Source organism: Balaenoptera acutorostrata, chromosome 8 (assembly GCF_949987535.1).
Source record: "Balaenoptera acutorostrata chromosome 8, mBalAcu1.1, whole genome shotgun sequence".
NCBI classification, from domain to species: domain Eukaryota; kingdom Metazoa; phylum Chordata; class Mammalia; order Artiodactyla; family Balaenopteridae; genus Balaenoptera; species Balaenoptera acutorostrata.
In genome coordinates, this window is record NC_080071.1 from 80,540,949 (window position 1) to 80,562,275 (window position 21,327).

The following is a 21,327-nucleotide window of genomic DNA, read 5'->3' on the forward strand; positions in this document are numbered from 1 at the left end:
AGCCATGTAATAACAGGCCCAGTGGTCACCACTGATTGCACACCTGCCATGGGCCAGGCCCTTTCCATCCGTCCTCCTTTAGTCCACACAAGCCCCATCTCCTTTAATAAACGTACTTACTCCTTGTAGGGTTGTTATTAGGATTAAATGAAACATATTACAGCTCTTAGAACAGTGTTTGCCATTTAATAAACACCCGACGCATATTCACTGTTATTATTAGCTGTTTTTCATTCATACCATCTTCCTAGCTGATGCCTGGTCCCTGGGCCTTTTAGCTTATCCAAATCCTGCATCAAGGACCCGCTCACTTCTCATCCATTTTGTCTGTGCCTTCTTTGAGCACATCATCTAGACTGTCCTCTCACTGGCAGTGTAGACTGCTCATCTGGGACCTACTACCTTATACTGCTGTTCAACTCATCTGGTGTAGACATTGGACTTAGAAAGCAATCTTATTTAGGCTTATGGTCTTACACATGTTTTACTCTGCCATTTACCAATGGTAGCTTTGATTTATAAGCCAGTGATAAGGCCTTGCAGGGAGGGTAGATGCCTGGCATAACTGCCCCACGCTTGCTGCAATGACCCAGTCTTCTTCCCTCAATCCCCTGGGAAGCATTAACAACTTGGACTTGATATTATAAGGGAAACATCTGCAGCTATGCTTGGGTAAACCACTCAACCCAGGGTTATTAAAATTAAATCAACAGTTAGCAAGTGTTATGGACTGAATTGTACCCCCTCAAAACCTGTATACTGAATCCCTAACCCCAAATGTGACTGTATTTGGAGACAGGGCCTTTAAGGAAGTCTTTAAGCTTAAATGAGGCCATGAAGGTAGGGCCCTAATCCAATAGGACTGGTGTCCTTATAAGAAGAGAGGGAGATGCCAGGGATGTGAGCACACAGAGAGAAGGCCATGTGAGGACACAGTGAGAAGGTGGCCGTCTGCAAGCCAAGGAGAGAGGCCTCAGGAGAAAGGAACCCTGCCAACACCTTGATCTTGGACTTCTATTCTCCAGAACCGTGAGAAGTAAATTTCTGTTGCTTAAGCCTTCTAGTCTGTGGTACCTTGCTATGGCAGCCCTAGCAGACTAACACAGCAGGGCTGGCTTCAAGGGCATGTGACCGGGGCAGTCACAAGAGCCCCACACTCACAACGGCCCTGCACTTGGTTTAGTGCTCTGCTATTGCTGTCTTGAAATTCTTAATAAGTTTTGAACAAAGGGCTCCATATTTTCATTTTGCATAGGGCCCTGCATCTTAAGTAGTCAGTCCTGATAGTTATACCAATTTGGCAAAATTGCTCAATAACGTTGGCAAAATTTAGAGGTCACTTTCTAGGTCTTTGTTTTAAACCCTATTTTAAAGGAATAAAAATTAAATGTTTATTCTAGAAAGGCAATAAAATGTCTATTTTGAGTATAAATGGTACCTTTTAATGACCAGAAATATTTGACCTACTTACAGGTATAGCTAAGATATTCACTTTACGAATTCACAGAGTTTGGCCAGATCTATTCATCCAATCTCATGTGGATAATTAGGGGGTATAAAAACCAACCTAAAATTGTTCTATTTTCTCCATTATATAAGCTATTGAGGAGAAAGCAAATGTGGATGTTCTAATTATCGAGGAAGGCTGCATAGCAATCTTGCTGTAATTCAATAGTTGCTTGTTAATTCTTCACTTCGTCCTTCGTCCAGACCCAGTTGGCTATTTTCCTATTAGTAGTTGCTACTATTTTATGTTTTAATGTGAAGATGGGTCTTTTCTGTCGATAAGAATCCACAATATGCTTCATCCTTCTGAGAGCGGGGTCAGTAAACTACCATCCTTAGGCCAAGTCTGAGGGGCCCCGCTTTTATGAAGAAAGATTTATTGGAACACAGCCACGCCCATTTGCCTGTATAGTCTATGCTGCTTTCACACTGCAAGGGCAGAGTTGAGAAGTTGTGAGCGACCCTGTATAGCTCACAAAGCAGAAACTATATACTATCTAGCTTTTTATAGAAAAAGGTTGCCAACTCCTGTCCTAGAGGAATTTCTACTGAAGTGCTTTCCTTAATGTAACAGACTCTGAGCTTCGTGGATGCAGATCCTCCTAAAGTCACCACTGTCTCCCGAGGGTCAGTCCACAGTGCCTGGCTAGAAATAGGGCTCAGGACACATTAGTTGATGAGTGGACCAGGGTACACTTGCTCGCTTCACCAGGACCAGTCCTGCCCAGGCCTTACTTACTTGCTGACCCAGGGCATACTTACTTGTTGCTGCTGAAGCTTTGGTTCCATCTTCACTGACTTCGATTTTCGCTTTTTGCAAGATGTGAGAAACATGAAGGTTTTCTGACCCTGTTCCCAGCAAATAAAACAAAAACAGCATTTATTTGATATGCAGGCCATCGGGTTAGTGGGGGAAGTAACCTCAAAGCCACGGCAAGCTCCAATTCTTAAAAGGTGTCAGAAGAAGTGACCTCTTACAGTCCTGGTGATCGAAGGCTGTATGTAGGGTCACCCACGGTTAATTTCAGTCTCTGCTAAGTGAACTGTGACATCACTTCAGAGGAGGGAGTCCCGGACCCCAAATGTGTTAGTGACTCTTATCAATTCAACTCTGATCACTAAGGATTTTATTAAAAAATGAAAAGAGCAGGGCTTTAAAAAGGTAGCCCAGTTTTCCAGAAGAAGCAAGCCAACAATATTATTTTTCAATTACAGAATGTCAGATCCAGAAAAAATATGGCACTTACAGATGGGGAAAGCGAGGCCCAGAGTGTTAAGAAATCTGTCCCCCAATCAAGTGGCTAATTAGTGGCATGGTAAGTGCTGTCTTTTTTTTTTCATTTTATTTATTTATTTATTTATTTATTTGTGGCTGTGTTGGGTCTTCGTTTCTGTGCGAGGGCTTTCTCTAGTTGCGGCAAGCGGGGGCCACTCATCATCGCGGTGCGCGGGCCTCTCACTGTCGCGGCCTCTCTTTTTGCAGAGCACAAGCTCCAGACGCGCAGGCTCAGTAGTTGTGGCTCACGGGCCTAGTCACTCCGCGGCATGTGGGATCTTCCCAGACCAAGGCTCGAACCCGTGTCCCCTGCATTGGCAGGCAGATTCTCAACCACTGTGCCACCAGGGGAAGCCCAGTGCTGTCTTTTCATCACAAAAGTCACTCATCTTACAGGCGTATTAGTGAAGAGTAGAAGCAGAGTTTAGGCTGCTCTGGAGGGCCAGGCTCAGAAATGCAGCCATGCCTCTGGGACCTTCTAGTGAATTCACTTTCCTTCTCAGCGAATCTTACCATTCCAGCAACGCCCACTGGGGTTAGCATTCGAGGAGAATGCAAACAGAAGTTAATGGTGACCTTGATGGGACACAGGTCTGACGCAAATGGAGAAAGTGCTTTTTGGGTCATCTGCACCGATGCTCGGCTCTAATGTGACCAATCATGAATGAGAGGCACGTTTGCAGGGACCATGTCACCTGCACGGTTAAACAGAACATCTCAGGAGAATTTCTGGCACCTGGTCCTCCCTCTGAACACCTGTGAATGCCCTGCGACTGCTATCTAGTACTTAAGCTACAAAGCTAATCCTGAAGGGGAAAGGGCACGTTAAAACAGTACTTCTCAGGGCTTCCCTGGTGGTGCAGTGGTTAGGAATCCGCCTGCTAGTGCAGGGGACACGGGCTCAAGCCCTGGTCTGGGAAGATCCCACATGCCGCGGAGCAACTGAGTCTGTGCGCCACAACTACTGAGCCTGCGCTCTAGAGCCTGTGAGCCACAACTACTGAGCCCGAATGCCACAACTACTGAAGCCCGTGCGCCTCAAGCCTGTGCTCTGCAACGAGAAGCCACCACAATGAGAAGCCGGTGCACTGCAAGGAAGGGTAGCCCCCGTTCGCCACAACTAGAGAAAGCCCGCATGTAGCAATGAAGACCGAATGCAGCCATAAATAAATAAATACATTTATTAAAAAACAAAACAAAACAGTGCTTCTCAAACTTCACTGGGATGAGGAATCTTGTTAAAGCAAAGACGCTGATTCAGTAGGTCTGGGTCAGACCCAAAATTGTGAATTTCAAACAAGGTGATGCTAATGCCGCTGGATGGGGGAAGAGAGTTTGGTTCAAAAGGGATGAGAGTATCAGAACATCCATGGAGCTTCAGTTTCACCAGGGAAGTCGCCTTAATCCCCAGCACAGGTACTCAGGTGTTCACTAGCAGGCAACTGAGGTTGGTAAAGAACTGTTTCCTTATCACTCAGGGGAAAAATACAACATGGAGCACAAATCATGTTTAAGCCATGCCTTTGGCAGGAGGTGGCTATGCTCTAACTTAAAAAGACAAAGGACCGACCATTCAAATATGACTCTAGGAAAAAATTACGTGTACTGGCAAATGAAGGGATATTATACCAGCTGTGTCCTAGATGGTTTGGCAAAGGAAAGCTCTAATCAGACTCCTTTGAATTTATATTATTTCAGATTAATGGGTGATGAGATGCCAAAATACCTATCTGAATATAGTGGTGCCTGCTGTAGTTTGGTGGAAGTAAGCATTTGAGAGCTCAAATATCTTGATTTTGAAAATTTGAAAATACAGGGGAAAAGTTTGCATTTGGAAAAGGAAGAGACTAATATCTAATTAAGAGCCAAATTCTTAGGTAACAGAGACAACACATGAAATGCTTCTTTAAATGTGTGGGATCGTGTGGGCTTCACATGAAATGTACATGTGAAATGTAGGGATGGATGACTTATGCTGATTTAAGTGATGAAGGCTCAACAGCATCCTTTGGTGATATATCAGATTAAAGCTTGGAGAGTTTTATGGCAGCACATTCCTAATTTTGACCTTTTCTCTCTGAACAAATCAGAGACTCAATCTGTAACATACTCCACAAGTTTAAGAGCAAGTTTTACATTGAACATACTTGTTATTTTTGCAAAATTTGCCTTTGATGGATCAAACATATCGGTGATGCCAAGGACCTTCAGCGGCTCCTTCAAATCTGTTTGTGCTACAGCTGTGAACCTAGCACGAAAGCAGAAAATAGGGGGAAAATCAATACACTATAAATGATATAAAATGATATACTCAGTGCCAGTGGAAAAAAGGTTTACAAAGAGATCCTTTTTAAAGTACACTCTGAACACCTATATCTTTAATTTTAATCCCAAGATTTAAGTACCAGGTAAGTAGAGAACAACTCGTCTCTCAAACACATACCTGGCAAAATAGCACAGTATCAGCAAGTAGGGGTGTCCTTACCCTCATGGGCAATAGGCTCCCCATTCCAGTCCTAGGAAGATCTACAGAAGCACCTTCTCTTATGCTGATGTGGAGATGCAGGGTTGCAATAGGGAAGAACCTCTGTATGCTATTACAAGTTAATCATTAAAGGGATGTTGCCTAGAAGCTTAAATTACACATAAATGGCCCATCTCTGGGAACGCCGCCTCCCAGGTAATGAGCATTAAGCTAAAATACTTTTGTTTAGCTCACAGTAACTATCCTGACCAGGCCCGCCTGTGAATGACTGTGGGAAGGAAGAAATGAACACATCCCCTCTGGAGGCTGACAGGAACCAGGAAAGGTCTGACTTTACTCCCTCCCTTTTTTAGTATAAAAGAAGCCTGAATTCTAACTCGGGGAAGATGGTTCTTTGGGACACTAGTCCACCATCTTCTCCGTCTGCTGGCTTTCTGAATAAAGTCGCTATTCCTTGATATTTCTTGATTTACTGGTCTGTCATGCGGCGAGAAATACAAGCTTGGACTCGGTAACAGGGTGTTGATGAGTGTCTGGTATTCTGGAATATCTATCTATGGGCTCTTCCCCATACCCAACCACAGAGCCATGATCTTGGCTGCTGTAAGAGCCACCATACTTACTGGGATTGGGGATGGTCAAAAGAGAGGAAATACATTCCTGCTGGTTAGTGTTGGGATTCTGGAAGCATTTAACCATTAAAACAGGGGAAAACATTAGGAATGGTATTCATTTGGGTTTGATATGGATTTCTTGGATATTTGTGGACTATCTGGCATTAGAGCTATAGATATGTAAATGTCAGTTATTAAATCTATCATCAGAGGATGTTTTACCAGATTTTATCACATCCTATGGGAAAGCAGCAAGGGTAAGTGAGCAGATTCTCATCACAGATGGGCTATTATGGTAATTTATATGGTAATTTACCATTATAACTATAATTTATGTACATCACCAGCTTCTTCATTTATGGCAAGCACTGCCTATGTGAAGGCTTATTTTACAACAAAAAGAAATACTCTTGGGAGAATTACTAATACTAATACTAATAAGAATTACTAATATTTATTATGAATGTACTCTTCTGATTACTTAACTCAGTGCCTAGAGAATTAAAAGCTATTAGAACTGGAAGGTATTGCCACCACCACTGAGGCCTGGGTGGTTTAAAGCCCTGGATACTGACAAAACAGTAATGTTGAAAAGTTTATAAAAAGGGGACATTCACTGCCTGCTTCACAGATCTGGGCAAAGTATTCTCTGACCTGTTAGAAATTTAGGAATCAGACAGAATTTGGGATTCCTTTCCCCTTGGTTTCAAGTCCTAACAGTTCAGGTTTCATCTATATTATACTTTTAGGGTATAATAGAAAAACTGCCCTAGATACTAATGTAAGAACTCTGCCTGGGTGGCTTCAAAATATTTCCTTATTACCTACCTTTTGGACCTTGGTCTTTAGCAACTTCCAGGTAAAACTTAAGTACCTAGAATGAAACTCCTTATCAAAACAAACAGAGCACTACTAAACTTTACTGTATTTTCAGCATGCTATCAGATGATGATTTGCATCTGCTTTTCAGTCTTTTGAATAGTGACCTATATTAAAAGCCCTTGTAGTGGCACAAGAGCTGTAGTCTTGTGGAGGCTTAGAGACCAGGCTGCCTTCTTTCCTTCCCCGTCATCACTATCCTGCCATATAAGAGGCACAGGGATTGAAAACCAACTTTTACAAAAGCACAGCCTTGTAGTCCCACCATGCAATTTCTGCAAAATAAGGCAGGTTTCATGATGAGTCTATTTCAGCTTTCAGTTGGCCAGTATCTGACACAATCACTCCCAGGGATCGAGTAGTCCTGTTGTTTTCTCTTTTAGGGAAAGGGGCTACTTACTTGGGCAGGATGACCTGCACCCTCTTGGGCACCATGGTGCTCATCCAGCTGTCTATGGTCTTGGTGCTGATGTGCGGGATGATGGCCGAGAGTGGGGTGGAGCTCTCTGTCGGCAGCGCGATCAGCATGCTGATGCTCTCCCCGTGGTAGGGCAACTCGATGAAGTTGTACCATAAGTCACTGGGGGTGCTTGTAGACCCTAAAGAAATCAGAGGCAGGTTCAGTGCATCCTTGGTGACTTCCAGAAGGGGCATGAATGGTTGCTGATCGCCAGGGTAGCTTCAGAGGGAAGACAGCAATTCAGGTTGAGAACTTCCCTATTCTAAACATAGCTTGCTTAAAAAACCCTCAACAAAATACTAGCAAACAGAATCCAACAACACATTAAAAGGATCATACACCATGATCAAGTGGGATTTATCCCAGGGATGCAAGGATTCTTCAATATACACAAATCAATCAATGTGATACACCATATTAACAAATTAAAGAATAAAAACCATATGATCATCTCAATAGATGCAGAAAAAGCTTTGGACAAAATTCAACACCCATTTATGATAAAAACTCTCCAGAAAGTGGGCACAGGGGGAACCTACCTCAACATAATAAAGGCCATATACAACAAACTCACAGCAAGCATCGTTCTCAATGGTGAAAAACTGAAAGCATTTCCTCTAAGATCAGGAACAAGACAAGGATGTCCACTCTTGCCACTATTATTCAACATAGTTTTGGAAGTCCTAGCCTCAGCAATCAGAGAAGACAAAGAAATAAAAGGAATACAAATTGGTAAAGAAGAAGTAAAACTGTCACTTTTGCAGATGACATGATACTATACATAGAGAATCCTAAAGATGCCACCAGAAAACTACTAGAGCTAATCAATGAATCTGGTAAAGTTGCAGGATACAAAATTAATGCACAGAAATCTCTTGCATTCCTATACACTAATGATGAAAGATCAAAAAGACAAATTAAGGAAACACTCTCATTTAGCATTGCAACAAAAGGAATAAAATACCTAGGAATAAACCTACCTAGGGAGACAAAAGACCTGTATGCAGAACACTGTAAGACACTGATGAAAGAAATTAAAGATGATACAAACAGATGGAGAGATACACCATGTTCTTGGATTGGAAGAATCAATATTGTGAAAATGACTATACTACCTAAAGCAATCTACAGATTCAATGCAATCCCTATCAAATTACCAATGGCATTTTTTACAGAACTAGAACAAAAAATCTTAAAATTTGTATGGAGACACAAAAGACCCCAAGTAGCCAACACAATCTTGAGGGAAAAAAACGGAGCTGGAGGAATCAGACTCCCTGACTTCAGACTATACTACAAAGCTACAGTAATCAAGACAATATGGTACTGGCACAAAAACAGAAATATAGATCAATGGAACAGGATAGAAAGCCCAGAGATAAACCCACACACCTATGGTCAACTAATCTATGACAAAGGAGGCAAGGATATACAATGGAGAAAAGACAGTCTCTTCAATAAGTGGTGGTGGGAAAAATGGACAGCTACATGTAAAAGAATGAAATTAGAACACTCCCTAACACCATACACAAAAACAAACTCAAAATGGATTAAAGACCTAAATGTAAGACCAGACACTATAAAACTCCTAGAGGAAAACATAGGAAGAACACCCTTTGACATAAATCACAGCAAGATCTTTTTTGATCCACCTCCTAGAGTAATGGAAATGAAAACAAAAATAAACAAATGGGACCTAATGGAACTTAAAAGTTTTTGCACAGCAAAGGAAACTACAAACAAGACAAAAAAGACAACCCTCAGAATGGGAGAAAATATCTGCAAATGAATCAATGGACAAAGGATTAATCTCCAAAATATATAAACAGCTCATGCACCTCAATATTAAAAAAACAAACAACTGAATCCAAAAATGGGCAGAAGACCTAAAGAGACATTTCTCCAAAGAAGACATACAGATGGCCAAGAAGCACATGAAAATCTCAACATCACCAATTATTAGAGAAATGCAAATCAAAACTACAATGAGGTATCACCTCACACCAGTTAGAATGGGCATCATCAGAAAATCTACAAACAACAAATGCTGGAGAGGGTGTGGAGAAAACGGAACCATTCTGCACTGTTGGTGGGAATGTAAATTGATACAGCCACTTTGGAGAACAGTATGGAGGTTCCTTAAAAAACTAAAAATAGAATTACCATATGACCCAGCAATCCCACTACTGAGCATATACCCAGGGAAAATCATAATTCAAAAAGACACATGCACCCCAATGTTCATTGCAGCACTATTTACAAAAGCCAGGTCATGGAAGCAACCTAAATGCCCATCGACAGATGAATGGATAAAGAAGATGTGGTACATATATACAATGGAATATTACTCAGCCATAAAAAGGAATGAAATTGGGTCATTTGTAGAGACGTAGATGGATCTAGAGACTGTCATACAGAGTGAAGTATGTCAGAAAGAGAAAAACAAATATCGTATATTAACACATATATGTGGAACCTAGAAAAATGGTACAGATGAACTGGTTTGCAGGGCAGAAATAGAGACACAGATGTAGAGAACAAACGTATGGACACCAAAGGGGGAAAGCGGTGGGGGGTGGGAGGTGGGGGTGGGATGAATTGGGCGATTGGGATTGACATGTATACACTGATGTGTATAAAATTGATGACTAATAAGGACCTGCTGTATAAAAAAATAAATAAAATAAAATTCAAAAATTCAAAAAAATAAATAAAAATAAAAATAACTTGCTTAGAAAGTCAAAGATAAGGGCAATTATTTCTTCCTTCCCTGGTAAAGAATTCTTTAGTCTAGACATGTCTTAACAGAATGCCTTTGGCCATCACTAAAGTCATACTAATTCTGTTGAGTAGAACTTAACTAGATCACAAGGCACTTAGAATACAGTGCTTTGCAAGTTGACCCTTATCATATGAATGGAGGAATGAATCTGAGCTGCCTAAGAATGATTCTTTTGGTGGTGTCTCCGAATGCATGTGAAGAGGAGGGAGGAAGGGAGGGGGTAAACAGCTTCCACTGTTTAGGGTCCACTCTGTGCCAGGCCCACACCAACCACGCCAACGCAATTAGCATCTACAGCGCCCCACCAGGTAGGTATATGCAGTCCTATTTTACAGCTGGGGAGGCTACAATTAGAGACTTAAGTAACTTACCAAGGGACACATGGCTAAAAAGTGGACCAGGACTCAGTACGGACTCTACGTCTAATGCCAAAGATGATCCTCCTTCACTGCCTGACTTTCTACTCACTCTTCATTCATTCCAGTAACTACCATTAGGGCTTTTTGATACCTTATGGTACTTGTGCTTACTGATGAAAACCCAAGAAGGATTTAAACCAGCATTTCTCAGAATGTCATCTAGAGAACACACAACCTGCAAGACGTCCGGTAGACAAAACGGATTCCACACCCCAGGAAGTTGAGGAAGCACCAGAAACTTGGTTCTTCCTGCAGATTCATAATATACGCCAATGCTAGTAAGGCTCTGAGATATCCTGAAGAAAACTGTTTAACTCTAGTTATTCTCAGGTTTCCCAAACTAATTTGATCTTAGAACCCTTTTATCCCCATGTAAAATATTCAAAACATTTAACAACTGAGCAGCACAGCTGAGCACTGTCCATCCGAGTGGACGCAAGTGCAGACATGATGGGCGCTGGAGAGAAGCCCAGGGTGTGAGCATGGGGCCCAGAGAAGCCATGAACTCCCAGGAGTAAAAGCCTTCCACAGAGCATGCCTTAGGAGCCCACGGAACCTTTACATTAGACATGCGATGGGAGAGTTGTAAGAATTAACCAGGTGAATGGAAAACCAGCATTTCTAGATGACGGTGGATGTCTGAAAGGTTTTCTGAAACACTTGCAACTTTTGAAGAAGACCTCGGTGATCTTGCTGAGGTTACTTAACCTCTGTGTGCCTCCTGGTTTGGAGAATGGAGAGACCAGGGATATTGAAAGTGTGTAGCTCACAGGATTGTTGTGATGATGAAATTAGAAGACATATACGTATAAGGTACTCAGCAGGGCCTGGCCCATGGTGGGTGCCCAGTGAACGCTGGTTCCCTCTCCCTCCTCCTCTGAATGACCCGGAAGGACAACATATTTAAGAATGAGAGAAAAGAGAAAGTGAGTTTCTCTCATGATTGTCACTTGTCTTTTCTTTGAGGATGACTTTGCTGATCACTGCATCTGAGACAAGGAACTTCAGTAAGCCAGTTGTCCATAGACAGGGGTTGGGAGGGAGGCACTGATGGAGACAGAGAGAGAGAGAGCGTACTGTGTCTTCGTTACGTAACAAACACTTTTAGCTGTAAAATATGGTAAGAATGGTGAAGCTCTTAGAATGCATGACACTACAGGATGACACGACAGCTTCTCCTTGAGGAAGAAATATGCGGGCAATTCATGGGGGTGCTCGATATCTCCTGTCCCCATGTGCCACCCTCGCCTGCAGGGCTGCTCAGGTACCCAGGGTGCCTGACCTCAGCTCCAGACACACGTGGACTCTCCTTCTCGCCCGGGTCCCGTCTTGGGGCTGCCTGAGAGTCCAAGTTGGGAGTCTTTACCTTTGCTTTTACCCTGCATGATAAAATGGTCTCAGCAGAAACTGAAAAACTGATGGAAAAGTGAGAAAAAAACCCCACTTCCTAATAAGCCCTTTAATCCTCAAAGAAAACATTAGGTTCCTACACTTGTAGAGCTCATTTTTAGAAACTGCAAAAAAGGTGGTGCAATGGTTAAGAATCCACCTGCCAATGCAGGGGACACAGGTTCGAGCCCTGGTCTGGGAAGATCCCACATGCTGCGGAGCAGCTAAGCCTGTGCACCACAACTACTGAGCCTGTGCTATAGAGCCCGCGAGCCACAACTACTGAAGCTCGCACGCTCTAGGGCCTGCATACCACAACTGCTGAGCCCACGTGCTGTAACTACTGAAGCCCCCATGCCTAGAGTCCGTGCTCCGCAACAAGAGAAGCCACCGCAATGAGAAGCCCGTGCACCGCAACGAAGACCCAATGCAGCCAAAATTAATTAATTAATTTAAAAAAAAAGAAACTGCGAAATGCGGGAAGTTGTTAATAAATGACTGCTCCGGGGCATGAAATAAGGACCTGGAAGCATTCATTAGCCACTTCTAGAAATGTTTACTGTTCTGAAAGGTCAGGATCATGAAAAATGAAGTTAGAAGCTGGGGTGTGTTCGAGGCGGGGCGAGAGCTGCTCCTTCTACCAGGGAACCCAGCCTCGACGGGACCATCATTAACTGGTCAGTAAGGTGAATAACTGCTCACCATTCTGCATCTCGTCACCCGCATCTGCCTGACGGTCCATTTCTCCCCGGCTCCAGGTCTACTTCTGATCACGGGAGCTGATGACAAATGCTGGCTCAGCTGACTCCGTACACGCGCCCCTTCCATGCTTATCTTTACAAAATAACCCCTTTCCTCTCCGTCCACCCAATCACAGAGGTACTGCTTTCACAGCATGGTTTTAGAGGACAAGGGTTAAAGACACAAGATTTGGAGTTACAGGACCTGAATTCAAATCCTGGCTCAGACACACGCTAGCTCTGGGACTTTGGCAAGTTCCTGAACTCCAAGTCTTAGTTTCTCTATCTGTAAAATGGGATGTTAGTACCTACCTTACAGAGCTGTTGTGAAAATTAAATGAGAAAATGCACTCCCAGAGCTCAGCCCAGTGGCTGCACACAGCAAAAAACCTTCATCTATGGGTGTGAGCAGCTTTGTAAGATACTTTGCTTCTTGAGTGTCAGAATCGATCCACCAAGAGAAACCACACCCGCTGCATTGGGGCACAGATCCCGGGCGGAATGAACCAGGCAGGGAAGGAGTATTTGGGAACCTTGTGTCAGAGCAGGAAGCCTGTCATCATGCCAGACCTCTTCCAGCCCCAGGCCCTCCATCCTTTAACATCTGGGAAGCAGACTGAGTGTTCTTTAGTGAGGATAATTCCTGGAATATATAGAGATGTGAATGGAGCAGGCCCATTCATTCTAAAAAGAAGGGAAGAGGTGAAAGGGGAAAATCGGTCTTTTCTCTTAGATGAATCATGTTCAACAAAAACCTTTAATGAGACATAACAGGCAAAGAATCAAGTATTGAAAATATGGAGAAGATGTAAAACTTTCTGTAGGTGGTGCTTTGGGGATGGTCCAGTTTTTCTGGAAATCCCCCTAAAGTACTCTGATTCCTATTTTAAGTCCTACAAGGGAGGCTGTATTGATAGCTAGGCTTGCTGCAGTGCAAAGAACTCTTCTCAGCCTGTAAAATCAGAGACAGTATTTTAAATATTCAGTATCAGGAAAGCCTGATAGATGAAAGTCCCTTTAATTACCTTCTACTACAAGCAGCTTTGTGGATTTCTGAGTCTTAAGGAACTGTTCAGGCTATACTTAAGTAGAAATGGAAATATACATTTGAAAAAAAGAACCACAACAAGTAGACCCACTGTATATAGTAGTCTATATTCAGGCTGCAGTGGAAAGGGAGTTTGGGGAGAGTTAATGGGGAAGGAGGAGTGGTTTAAGCAACTGGGTGAGTGTTGGTGTCATTTGCTGGGCGAAGGAACACTGTGGGGACGGCTAGATGGCAAGGGCAAGAGTGTATTTATCTGTGGAACCAGAACTTAATAGACAACTAATTAGAGACGTAATATGGATATGTGGGTATGAGTTGGAAGCTCAGAGGAGAGTGGAAGCTAGAAACATACTGTATATTCATAGACACACATGTATATACACATACATATGTGTGTTTGGAATTCTTTGTGGTCTTTTTCAAAGTCTCTTACATCTAAATCCATAACCATAAAAACAGAAAATTTGTAACAACTTTGATTCAGCAATTCCTATCCAAGGACATGACCTTTAGAAGTTCTGACACAAATATCTAAAGATTTACGTACAAGAATGCTCACTGTAGTGTTGTTATAGGAAAAAAAGTAAATGGCCATCCCTAAGGTATTATGATACGTTTATAACATTATGGAGTGTTATGCAGCTGATAAAAGGATCAAGCAGTTCCACGAGAATTGACATAAAAGGTTTTCCAAGATAGACTGTCTAATGAATAAACAGATTACAGAATAGAAATTATAGTGTAATCCTATGTATGCAAAAAAGTTGGATAGACAAATTTTACATATCCACAGAAAAAGCCTCAAATGATATCCATAGAAAATGCCTCAAAATGCCTAGCACTTAATAGGGGTTTTTATGCTGGGAAATGGGAATATAGAGTAACATTTACTTTCTGCCTTATATACCATTGTATTTGAGGACTTTGCAATGAATATGAAATACATTTCTACTAATTTTTAAGGCTTTTTTTTTTTAATGGAAAAGTCTCTGCCCTCAAAGTGCTTACACTTTATGGGGCTTAAGTCAGAAGAGTTTTCCCCTCCTATTTCCTACCCTCTCCCTTAATGTTATTAAGGAAATCCTCTCAGAGACCTTGATGATTATCTTGGAGGAAAAGTCAGGAAGGCTGAAAAACAGGTAAATGGAAGGACAATGTTTCAGCAAAGTGACCAAAGATGGCGAGGCCTGGCTGAGGCCCCACGAGGCACTGGGCAGGTGGCACCAGAGCCTGAGTGAGTGAGTTCAGGCAGCCTGGCCTGGCTCAGCTGTCAGAACCACCTGCCTCCCATCGCTGGCTGGTCGAGTGGGGCAGATTGCGATGAGACAGGACGAAAATGGGTGACCGGCTGTGTGGTCTATGGTCATGAAAACAAATGACTTCCTGGGGCCACCACAGACTGCTGAGCTTTCTCCAGAAGATAAACCTGCCTCGTCTTTCCATGAAAAACTTCTCTGCCGGCCAAAGAGGGAAACCTGGAAGCAGACGACACCACTAGACTCTGTCTCCTGGCCCACGAAGGAGCTGGGTTCCAACCCCAAGTTACTCAGTAAAAACCCATGACAGCGTAGAAAGGGGGGGCAGGAAGGATGGTCCCAGACCACTTAACAGTGTGTACTTGGCAGGGAATGAGAGCAAGGGGACCTTCACGTTCTGTTCTGAATTCAGTACAGATCAATCAAGGCCTGACAGCTAACACACAGGACACCAAACTGGGTCAATTCAGCAGAGTTTAATGAAGGGACCACTTATAAAGCAAGGATAGGGTACAGAGGAGCCATTAAGGATGGTACCCTGGGCTACAAACAGTGGGGCACCATTACCAGCCTTAGCCTGGGAGGGCCGAGGGTAGGGGCTGGTGGCCCAGAGAGAAAGAGCCTTTGGGCAGGTCCTGATGGCAGGAGACCTTGGGTGGAGGGATGCTGCGGCCCTGGTGATGCAGGGAGAGGGCTGGGAAGCCAGTGCCCAAGCGCGCTCCCTTCCCTTACCCCATCACCTGCTGGTTCACCGCACTAGCCAGCCAACGGGAAGCCAGGGGAAAAGGGAGCCCACTGATGCAGTCTCCTGGGGCTTCAGAAGAGGGTGGAGAAGGGAGGGCATGAATCAGGGAAGGCGGGGGAAGAGATCTCCCACACTGTGGAGCTGTGGAGTTTGAATCTTGGACCATAAGAATGTATGTGCGTCTTACTTTCCATAAGGCACACCACAGATTCTTAGACAAATCAGTTCTTAATTGAAAAACCACCTGGATATGTAACTCCCTCTCTGGGAACATCCTATATACTCAAGAAAAGCATCTTCCGTTCCTACAAACATTTTAATCTTTCATGGGAATGCCTACAGAAGCCTTGCTGATTTATTCTTTACTGACTTATTCATTATTTTTCAGCAACAGAAATATACAGTAAATGAGGCCTTCTCGCGTTTTGTTTTATTAGAATGTGTACAAAGACTGACCTAAAATAAAATAACTGTGCTTCGGATAGGAGCTGGTGGCCACGCTAGCATTCCATGACGTCTTCCTGGGCAACGTAACCTGAGAATGAGTTCTGGACAAAAAGAGCCTTTCATTGGTCTCAGTTGCTTAGCATGCTACCTTTCTGCAGGACTTTTTTTTTTTTTTTTTTTAAATATTTATTTATTTATTTTGCTGCACTGGGTCTTACTTGCGGCATGCGGGATCTAGTTTAGTTCCCTGACCAGGGATCAAACCGGGGCCCCCTGCGTCGGGAGCGCAGGGTCTTAACCACTTGACCGTCAGGGAAGTCCCTCTGCAGGGCTTTTAAATACATATTATCTTGATAAAATTTATTGAGTGAATGACAAAATTCTACCTGGACGTTTGATGAAAGACATGGGAGAAGGAGAGTGACTTTATTGTGTCCCTCGCATGAGTCATTTCTTAATTTAAAGAATTAGGCAGCTGGAGAAATGTTGAGCAGTGCTTGATCTAATATATACTGTATATGCAAAGGGAATACTTGGGACCCACATGTCCACATATAGATTGGAGATATAAAGCCTAACTTATAGAGGAAAAAGAAGTTTAACTTAAACTGGACCACTGATACTTCAGTGAAAGCAAGTTTAAAAAACAGTCACCAGCCTTAGTTACCTATGTGTGGTAATGACTGCAGAGATGGGTCATTTTCTTTTTCCCCCAACTGTAAAACTGACACATGTTCCTTCAAAAAAATTTCAAACTCAAACAAAGAAAAATAATCATTTGAAATACTACCACTTAACATTTTATTGAACGTCCTCTAAGACATGTCTGTATGAATATATAGAAAGTATTTTACATAAATGAGATGAAACAGCATCTGCTGTTCTGTAACTTGTTTTCTGAAATCAACCACATATTATATAACTCTCTACTTATATAAATCTAATTATCACGTGTGTTCCACTACATGTACGTATATGGCTTCTGTTTATTTGTTAGTGTATGATTATCTTCATATTATGAGTTCCTTGGCGTGAGACTGCTGAGGTGGGGCTTCTAGAAAGTCCTCCAGACCACGGCTCCCCACCACCAACAGCACCCAAGGGTGCCCACATGCCCCCCACACCAGAGCCACGATTGGGCTTTGTCAATCTTCGTAAATTTTGCTAATCTGATCAGTGGAAAAGAGATCTAATTTTTACTTTTATTTTCGATTTGGTAATGTAAGATTGCTAACGATGACTTGACAATGCATGCAATATGTTTCATGTCCATTGATAATTCTCATTTTGTGAACTGTCCTGTCATCTTTAAATTTCAACCTAAAAGCGTTACATGTGTTATACATTAATCCATAACCTTTGTAAATAATGCAAAGACTTACCATGAGCTTTTAAAAAATCCTGCCCTCTCCTCCCCTGCCCTTTATAAAAAATAAAAAGGCAGATTTGCTCTTGAGCTAAGTGACAGCACCCGAGGGCCTTTCTGCGGCTGGCACATTCTAGGACTGAGCCTCACCGAGTGTGAACTTACCGCACCGGAACACGGAGAGCTGGGCCAGCATCGGCACTTGGTAGGACTTCCCATCAGCTGCCACAAACGTGCGCTTCTTTGTGTTCTCAGGCTGAAACCGTGATTTCCATAAACCCTTAAAATACACTGCATTGACCAGGACCAGTCTGGTGAGGACACCGTCGAGGAGATCCGGGGACAGCAGATTGTCGATCATACCTGGGCAGTCAGAGAACAGACACAGAGGACACCCAGGATTGGCAGTCCGCTTGGGGGGCAAAAGGCAGCTGCAGGGTCGGGGGGAATGAAAAATCTGAGAAATTTTAAGATTCAAAGATTTGTAAAATTTTAAGATTCAAAGATTTGTAAAATTTAAAATTTCCAACATTTTTAAAAGAACTTTTACAATATCCTCTTGTCCCTTCTAATTTTTTTCCTCACTAAAAATTAAAAGCTGAAAACAAGTTAAAAATCAGAGAACCAGAAAAGACTTCAGAGACCCTCTATTTAGGGTTACCAAACTTTTCATCAAGAAATTCTTTTATAACTAATTCCCTATAAACCCCATATTTTAAGAACATTTTGCTCATCTGCATAAGCTATACTTAATTCATAATTAATTTCTCTGTTTTTGATAATAACTGACATGTATGACTGCCAATGAGGGCTTTTGGTCGGCACAAGATAAACAATTGTCATGTTGCTTTGTGGTAACCACTGGGTTGATTTAATCCCAGTTAAAAATAAAGGAACACTTCAGCCTGTGTAATGTGATCAAAGGCAAATGCTTAATTTCTCTTAAGATTTTAGGAATGTTGAGCATTAGTTTGGAATCCCTGATTATTATATAGTTACTTAAAGAAGAGTTGAGACTAAAATTGGTATCTATATTTATGGGTCAGGGATCCATTTAGGCTCATATTATAGAGATAAAAAGAAATGGGGTCTCTCCTAGAATAATTAATTGTTAAGGAAGATGCTCTTCACAAGATATCAGGATGGTCCAGCTTGTTTGTGCAGGAATGAAGCACACATAACTGTTGCAATTTCAGGATGTTCTTGTGAAGTCACAAAGACCCTTCTAAAGTGCTACCTGTGCTTGAAGCTTTGAATTTTCATTTAGGTTCCTTTTGCTTGGTTTTTGAAGATTCAACTGTGCGTTTGTGTGTGTGTGTGTGTGTGTGTGTCTGTGTGTGTGTGTATATGGGTTTAAGAGAGATCACTAACACTAAAGCTATTAAAAATTAGTTCAGTGTAGCTTTTAGTCCAACTTTTTAAAATTGTTCATAATATAAATGCAAGTTACAATACATTAAATGGTGAGAATAAAACCAACAGCTTCTGAAGAAGCAAGAATATCTGATTCAGCAGAGAGAGCTTTAAGTTCTTTGAAATGAAGCTCAAGAAGATTCGGAGGTACAATAAACAGATGTTTACGTCAGTCATGGTAAAGAAGCACACTCGGAGGATTCCCTGACCCACAGGGCGCCCAGCAAGACAGTGTCATCATTGCTCATTACTTCCACAAGGGGGCACCAACGCCACCTTACATCAGGATCTGGAAGGAAAATACATGCGATATAAATAGCCATCGCTCAAAGCAAAGCGGCTTCTGTGAACAGACTCTGTCCTGTGGGAAGGAAGTGAAAACTCTGTGCTCCAGCGATAGCAAGCTCTTCAGAGTTGGTTTCCCAATAGCGAAGGCTGTGTTTTGCCTTTGCTGGGACCATTACCCAGTCCAATTCCTACTTGCCTTTGAGACATAGCTCAGTGGTCCCCTCTTCTTATATCTCTTCTCTGTCACTCCTCCCTGTCTCCTGGAGTTTCCATAAAGCCCAATGCTCAGCACCATCGTTACACTGCGGTATTTTATTCTAGCCAAATGCAGCATCTGTCTCCCTCAACTAAACTGTGAGCTGCACAAAAGCAAGAACCCTGTCATTCATTTTTTAAAAATCACACCTAAGATTCTATGTTCACTATTCTGTTGTTGCACACCGAGAGTCTGAAGGAATTTCTTCTGCCCTTTTTTCCTAAGGTAAATAAAGCCTCTTATTGCCACTGGTAGAACTAAGATATAATAAGGGGGCACAAAGAAATAAAAAGAAAGGATAAAAGAGAAGTGTAAGAAATGCATGGTTTAGAGGCAAGGAGGCACATGGGGGACCTGCCATCAATAACTGCCATAAACATGCGTCCATCACCCATCCACCCATCCATCCACCCACCTATTCATCCATCCATCCATGTATCCAGTCTTTGATGTCTACCTGAGAAAACAAAACAAAATAAAAATAAAACCCGCCCTTCCAAAAGCTATAGATTAGAGGGAAGTGGAGGCTGATATAAGTGACTTGGAAATGCAATTGTAATAAATATCTTCAAGTGAAAGTACTTAAGGATGTGAGGGCAAATAAGAGGGGGATGTGATCTGGTGGATGAGGTCAGGGATGGATGGATTCCTTGAGGAAGTATTACTTGAGCCAATAGCTATAAAAATAGCTCACATTCGTTGAACATTTGCAAAGTGCCAACCACGTTGCTGAATGACTTATGCTTATTATTTATAGTCCCATAACAACCTTAATGTTATTATAACAATTCTAGTAGGTACCACTGCTATATCTCCATTTTACAGACGAGGACGCTGAGGCACAGGGTTAAGTAACCTGCCTAATGGTACACAGCCAGCAGGTGGCAGAACTGAGGTTCAAACTGGGCTCTCACGCTTGTAACTATTATGCCATTCATGAGATAGTGTGAAATGAATCGGCAAGGGGCAACGGGGAAGGAAAGCATTCCAGGTAGCAGGATGCACCGGGGCGGGGGAGGGGGGCAGGGGGGTCCTGTGATTGGAGAGAGTTTGGCGAGTATGAGAGTTGGGAGGAAGCCCGCGTGGTTGGGGCTGAGGCCGCAGAGAGGTGGCAGGGCAGTCCCAGCCAGGCCATCACCACATCCCTAGCACACTGGAAAGGCTTCCCCCCACTCTCTGCAGGGCAAGATCTGTCATCACGCAGCAGTCTTCCACACGTGGACAGTTTGATCACCAGGGTCCTTCTGACACCTCGCATATACACAAGTGCCTCTGAGCGGGCAGTTTGGAAATTTGTGGCAGTGTTTCTGGTTGCAAAGACAGTGGCCAGAGATGCTACACGTCCTGCAGTGTTCAAAACAGCCCAAACAATGAACTATCCTGCTTTCAAACGCCCCGCTGCGTAGTCACGTTCGTGAGAAACCTGCTCCTTGTCTTCTGAGCCCAGAACCTTATTCTTTTTCCGGTGTAAACACAAAGTATCTTTTATTTTGGATACTTTTAATGTATGCTGAATTTGTCAGGAATGCGACTACCACGCAAACCAAGAGGAGCTTGTACTTGTTTTGCTCGGAAATTTACCAAGAGTTTTGCAGCGTTTTAGAAAAAACTGCCTCAACGATGGTAACACAGCCCGTGGTTTTCGTGTCGCCAGTGCAGTGTGCCTGTCTCGGTCTGCTTTTGTGGCTGTCAATTCACAGGCAATGTGAATGTCGATTCTTATTCTAAGAATCTGACTGTTACGTATTCAGGGATGGCTGTACCCCAGGGTTTACCTGCTGAACTACATCTGTAAATAACTTTTGTTTGTCCTGGTATTACAGTTTGGCATTATATTATTTTTTTAAAAATTTGTGTACATGTGCATAGGTTATATGAGCTACGAGTTTCATCTCAAGAGAGTAAACAGAGTGAAAATCTTTGTTTAACAGCGGGAGTTAGGTCTGCAGGGTTGAAAA

General features: G+C 42.7%; 1 protein-coding gene across 1 annotated transcript in view; it reads right to left on the reverse strand.

Moving 5' to 3' along the window:
* Nucleotides 1–2,137: 2,137 nt before the first annotated feature.
* SERPINE2 (serpin family E member 2) overlaps nucleotides 2,138–21,327 on the reverse strand; it is a 70,752-nt gene continuing 51,562 nt past the window's right edge. The window contains exons 4-7 of the mRNA XM_057551458.1: nucleotides 17,578–17,775; nucleotides 7,161–7,359; nucleotides 4,930–5,030; nucleotides 2,138–2,355 (exon numbers count right to left, since the gene is read on the reverse strand). Of these exons, the coding sequence (XP_057407441.1) occupies nucleotides 2,153–2,355; nucleotides 4,930–5,030; nucleotides 7,161–7,359; nucleotides 17,578–17,775 (701 nt within the window). The 3' untranslated portion in view covers nucleotides 2,138–2,152. The remainder of the gene's footprint in view (nucleotides 2,356–4,929; nucleotides 5,031–7,160; nucleotides 7,360–17,577; nucleotides 17,776–21,327) is intronic.